Genomic DNA, 5,691 nt, shown 5'->3' on the forward strand with positions numbered 1-5,691 from the left:
AAGAAACAACAGCACAGCATTTCGAGGATGAATTTTAAAAAGTTCCACGCAGACCAAGAAAATATTTTGTTACGTTTCGTGACGATTGACGAAATTTGGATCCATCATTTTGATCCTGAAACCAAACAACAATCGATGACTTGGAAGCGAAGTTCCTCACCGACTTTGAATTGAAGAAATTCAAGTTGTCAACACAGACCAACCTTTACCTGCTGTCTTAACAGCGCGTTTTCGAAAGTACCACAAATGGCGTGGTGAGCGCCATCTGTAGTACGATGCTACATTATAGGATTACGTATGCTCCAGGACAGGACAAATGCTAATGCACGTAACTCATAGTTCCTTTGACAGAGCTGTTCAGATGAACCTAAAATAGAAGGTAACGTGTCGGTATTTCTTTTTTTTTGCTACGTTGTGTTTATAATTTTCCAAANAAAAACATTCGTTAAAAATTACAATTTAAATTGTGAATAGCATTTACAGAATATTTTATTCACATACTTCAAACAATTGTATACAAAAAGTCCTAGTATTTAACACAGAATAAGTTAGAAAATCGCCAATTATGTTACTTTGTAAAACCACCCTACCAAGAAGACTAGATATAGAAACAAAACCTAAGCCACAGCGGTTGGCTGTAAAAAATGCCGTGAATACTAAACGATAGAAAACATACGGATCGCTGAGCGATGAGCGACTTCGCATCAGTTTAGTGTTAGCTGTGTTCATTTCCCTTTTTACTTTGATTCACGCATGCGAATCGTTTAATAATTAGTAATACTCCTCAAGCACGCATGCTCATAACTGATTTTCAAAAAATGCGCATGCGCAAACCTTAGAAAATTACCACGAACGAATACATCCATTAACAATTACCAAGCACAAAAGGTGTGTTCGTTTATCTTTTTTACAATGATAAAATGAAACACAACTGATTTGTGATAAATACACATGCCCGAATCATAGTAAATAAGGTAAACAAACGCATCTAAATCACAAAGTCATCTATCCGGAAATCATATTGGATGCCCACTGTTTTAGTGTGTAGTGATCTAAAACGCTCTTACGTCTCGCGATGTACATTACAATTTCACACAGTTTTTACTCCTACCTCCAGTCTACTTGTAGTCTACAAACAAAAGAAGAAAGAAAAATTTACCAAGAAACAATTTTTGAAGGATATGGTGAAACTAAAATACAAAGTTTCTCTAGTCTCAAATAAATATATTCCCTGTACAATAAATTGAACAACAAAATGTAAAAAACAACGTATACGTCAATATTGCACAATTGTAGGTAAAAATACCATTGTATTTACATTTGTAGGTTAGGAAATATTATTTTACAGTAAACTACATTCAAACTCAGACGTTCAACTAATCGATAAAACTGAAAATCTTGATTCAACTATATATTGTTGTGCCATAGAGATACTACATTAATAGAATGATACATAACAAAGACAGCAACTGCAAAAGTACATTACTTAAAATATTGTAGTGTAACCAAGTAATAATGAACTTAGCCAGCGCTGCAAGTCACTCGCGTTTTAGTACCTACCATCGGACGGCTTCTGCAGATAATTTGTTTCATCTTTTCATGTTGAGGTTAAGTTAGATTATGTTAGGTTATGTTGAGAGTTCTTAGTTACTGGCTTCGCTTACACATTTTTTAAAATATGATCATTTTTAAATATTATAATGATTAAAACAGGCAAGAAGAATAGATATTTATCCACTAAATATCATCAATCAATAACTAAACATTGGGCTTGTATTTCTACTACACTAAAAGTTTTAAAACAATAAATTGCACCGATTAGTAACGTTACTGCACTTGACAATATTTGTGATTCTGTTAACGTAAAATTATGTACCTATCGAATAGCCTGACATAGCTAAATGTCTAATTTTGAAAAATTTACAATTAAATATTCGCATTTCTCCAATAGCTCCCATATCAATAAACTCTTTTTCCGTTATTTCAAAAAGACCTATTTACAAAACAATATCTACAATTTAAAAGTAACATCGGCAAGTAATAACTTTGAACACAAAAAATATTGCACAAATGTTTCGGAATCACTTCGGCACATGTAAAATTCCTTAATATGTCCTAATGAGTCCCTGTTAACAGTCAAAAAACGCAAAACCCATATTTTCTAATTCTCAGTAGGGTCGCCACACTGCAGTATCACCCGTTTGAGCAGCACCACGGTGAGTAGTACTGTTATTTAAAGCTCTCGCGTGTGCGTCTTCTTGTCTTGCCACTGCATTTCCACATGATCCATTTGTGGACAAAAGAAGTTCGCTACTACCATTCATATGCCTTTGATTAGTAGATAAATGATCCATGACAGTCTGAAGATCATTGTGGTGTGCCTGCGTGGTGTGCGAGTGGAGGGAGTGGAACGTATGACTCTGATTAGCAGCCGAATACAACTGCGAATAGAGTAAACTGGCGGGAAGGACGGGATATAAAGAACTGTTGCAGTTGGCACTTGAATACGATGTTTGGGCCATATTCTGGTGAAGAGAAAAATTGGAATTGTTAACGTGATTTGTTGTTAACGCAGTCTGAGCGTTCAAGAGATCGTCCTGAACAGGACTCTCGGCTGCACTTGAGTTATCAGACAATGACCGTGGACCAGATAAGGCGAAATCTGAATGATTAGTTGGGTATCTTGGAACCAATAGCGATGAATGTTGGGTTGTTTGTCCATGGTTTGGATGGGTTTGGGAAGATACAATTCCAAGATGTTGATCTAAGTCAGTCGTTCCAGAATCTGGAAGAACTAATTCAGACATTTAAGCAGTTTCATAAGTGGGATTAATGTGTGAAGCCCTCACAAATATAAATAGACACTTACGTGATGCAGTGGTTCCAGTTCCAAACGTGTCCTGGTTTGTTTGGTCAGCAACGGTTCCTGAAAACCCCAACGTTGATGTATTAAATTGTGATACAGTTGATCCTGCACATGAACCCAACGTACTCGGTGTCAAGTAGGAAGAGTAAGCTCCAGTGCTGTAACCCCAATGGGCGTTAGTAGTACTCAATCCGAATTGGGGCATATCTGTAACAAAGAAGGAATAACTGAATTGATTACTTGTTCATCACGCTGTTATTTTATTCCTTTTGAATGAGTTACACAAAACATTACACTTTATAAAACAGGATCATAATAATCAATTGTTGTAATGTTACTTTCATATACCAAATTGAAAATGTATTGAGGCATCCATTTTCTAAAACTAAAGTATAAAAGAACAGCATCAACGTTTTTAAAATCGTATGAAAATAATTGTCGATCGATCAACGGGGTGTATTTTATTCGACGGAGAAGAGTTCAATTACGTTCACCTTTTTCCAGGGCAAAGCAGAGCATAACATCAAATCGGACCGTAATTAATGCCTTTTGTGACCGCGGATGAATTCAATAACCCGACAGAACGGGAACGGTCGTGGCCGTCTATGTGATAGGTTTTATAAAAACGATAGCTTTGGCGAGCCGTGACAGCAGCCGCGGACATCGCGTCAGGCTGTGCAAACCGACCAACGACCAACCAACAGAGTGACCGACGCAACCGGTCGATACGTTCATCAACTGTATTACCGACGAGATGTAGAAAGTACACTCGATAACAACATCGTATGTAAACATCCAATTTATGTCGTGAATAGACACTAAAATTGACGGAATTTCATTTGGATCGTGGCTGCATTCTCCACAGAGCAGATTAGTAATGCTATTATATCAACATTGACATACTCACTTTATGCGAATTACGCAGTGGATGCCACATAACCAATCTAGTCCAATTCATTAAGAAACAAACCGAATATCCGAGATTACTAATTTGTACATTCTTCCATGTAACTCACCACTCAAAGCGTATTTATTTCACAGAGTGCATGATACTAATGATCCTGATATATATATACCTACTATATCAATTCGCTTTTCCAGAACAGCATCGGTTAGATCGATGATTAATTGAAACTGCCTATGACGTGCTGAGGAGAACTAATGAGTTCTAAATGGCGATCCATGTCTGGTGGTTTAAATAAATTATTATTGACCAACAACTTAATGTTCTTTAATAAATTAATTTGCGTGCTTAACGCGTATGTAATCTGCGATCTAGATTCAATTTCAGTGATGGATACCTTCATAAGACTTTTGCAAGCGGTATTATTTATCGTATGACATTAATTCATTTAATAATGTAGCGAGCACGAGTGTGTTTGTGTGCGATCGGGCACACGGGTGCGTGAACGGCTTATCGATTCGCCGACTAGCCGCGGGCGCCTTTCTTCATGTGCGCCGTATTTGTAAATGTGTGTGTCGTACCTGGGAAAGCAGTTAAACAGTTCAAAGAAAAATAAACTATCCGGATGTTTCCAGAAGGTTCCAGAAAGTAAACAAAAGAGTATATAAAGGAAGAGACAATCGCCTAGATAAGAAGAAATAAATTGACCGTTGCAGAAGTGAATCCAGAAATAAATTGACAGTGATAGCAGTGAAACAAATAGCGTAGTGAATAGTGATATATCAACAGTAGTAAATAAACAGAATAATTCATAGCCTAAGTTTAGTAATAATTTAATAGTGTTTTTAAGTTCTTCAATAATTAGTCTAAATAAATAGTTTTTGTCGGTATCAGTATTAGAAGTTAATTTTGTTAAACCCACGAACATTACAATACAATTAAACACAACAACATAACTATATGTATATCGCTTGGTAGGTGTTGATAGAATATTTGTGCAGGATAGTGCAATAGGTACTGACTTATAATACGATTTTACAACAAATATTATTTTTTGAAATAACGTCTTCTAAATAATCACCACTTTTTTCTAAACATTCAAGCCTATTCTGTAACCCCAAATCGAAAAGAAATGCTTAATCGAAAACTGTACCGAAGTCGGCATTCCGTAACTTCTCTTCTCAAATCGAAATGTAAAGTCTACGATCGAAATATGACATTCCAACTGCATGAAGGCTGTCGAAATTGTTGTCGATCGTAGGAATCTCCTTTCGCATGTGCGCCCGTTCAAGTAATCTATGCATCCGATACTGTCTCGTATTCTAACCTCCACTGTTGTTTTCAAGTAAAGAAGTGAAAACGATGAAAAGAGTTAACTCTAAAACATGAATAATTTAAATATGTTGATGTAGGTTTGCAAATTAGAGAAGAAGTTGTACACGAACTACAAAGTTTTGTTTAGGCAACTGCATAACATAAAATTATTGAAATTGAGATGGTCAACAATAATGAGATGATTAATTTTCAACAACAAGAGGTTAAAGCAATTCCTGATTCTGTTTTAGTGAATAACCAATAATATTTAATTTTAGTGCAGGAAAATGGAAATTTACTTGCAGTTGAAAGACGAGTAAGAGCTCAGTTAATTAGCAATAGTTTTAATTAAAAATTAATTTAATGATGAACTTAATTTACTGTTAAACACAAGCACATAATTAAGCATTATTATTTGTTTATTTATTTATATTATTTCCCTAATATATCTAATGCTTATCCTAAATTAAATTGGTAGAACTTTATATTCAAGTTGATCGATATAATATAATAAAATAATTCAAAGTGGTCTGTATTCTGTCGAAACTGCCAGACGCGGATCGCGATTTCGATATTTTTGGATCTCATCAGCGCGTCGCAGGCAGCT

At 35.6% G+C, this 5,691-nt stretch overlaps 1 protein-coding gene across 1 annotated transcript in view; it reads right to left on the reverse strand.

The window, feature by feature from the left end:
* Window positions 1-506: 506 nt before the first annotated feature.
* Window positions 507-5,691, reverse strand: part of LOC108738268 — a 70,796-nt gene continuing 65,611 nt past the window's right edge. Inside the window, exons 4-5 of the mRNA XM_018471629.2 lie at window positions 2,870-3,073; window positions 507-2,794 (exon numbers count right to left, since the gene is read on the reverse strand). Of these exons, the coding sequence (XP_018327131.1) occupies window positions 2,169-2,794; window positions 2,870-3,073 (830 nt within the window). The 3' untranslated portion in view covers window positions 507-2,168. The remainder of the gene's footprint in view (window positions 2,795-2,869; window positions 3,074-5,691) is intronic.

Source organism: Agrilus planipennis, unplaced genomic scaffold, assembly GCF_000699045.2.
Source record: "Agrilus planipennis isolate EAB-ADULT unplaced genomic scaffold, Apla_2.0 scaffold94, whole genome shotgun sequence".
Taxonomy (NCBI): domain Eukaryota; kingdom Metazoa; phylum Arthropoda; class Insecta; order Coleoptera; family Buprestidae; genus Agrilus; species Agrilus planipennis.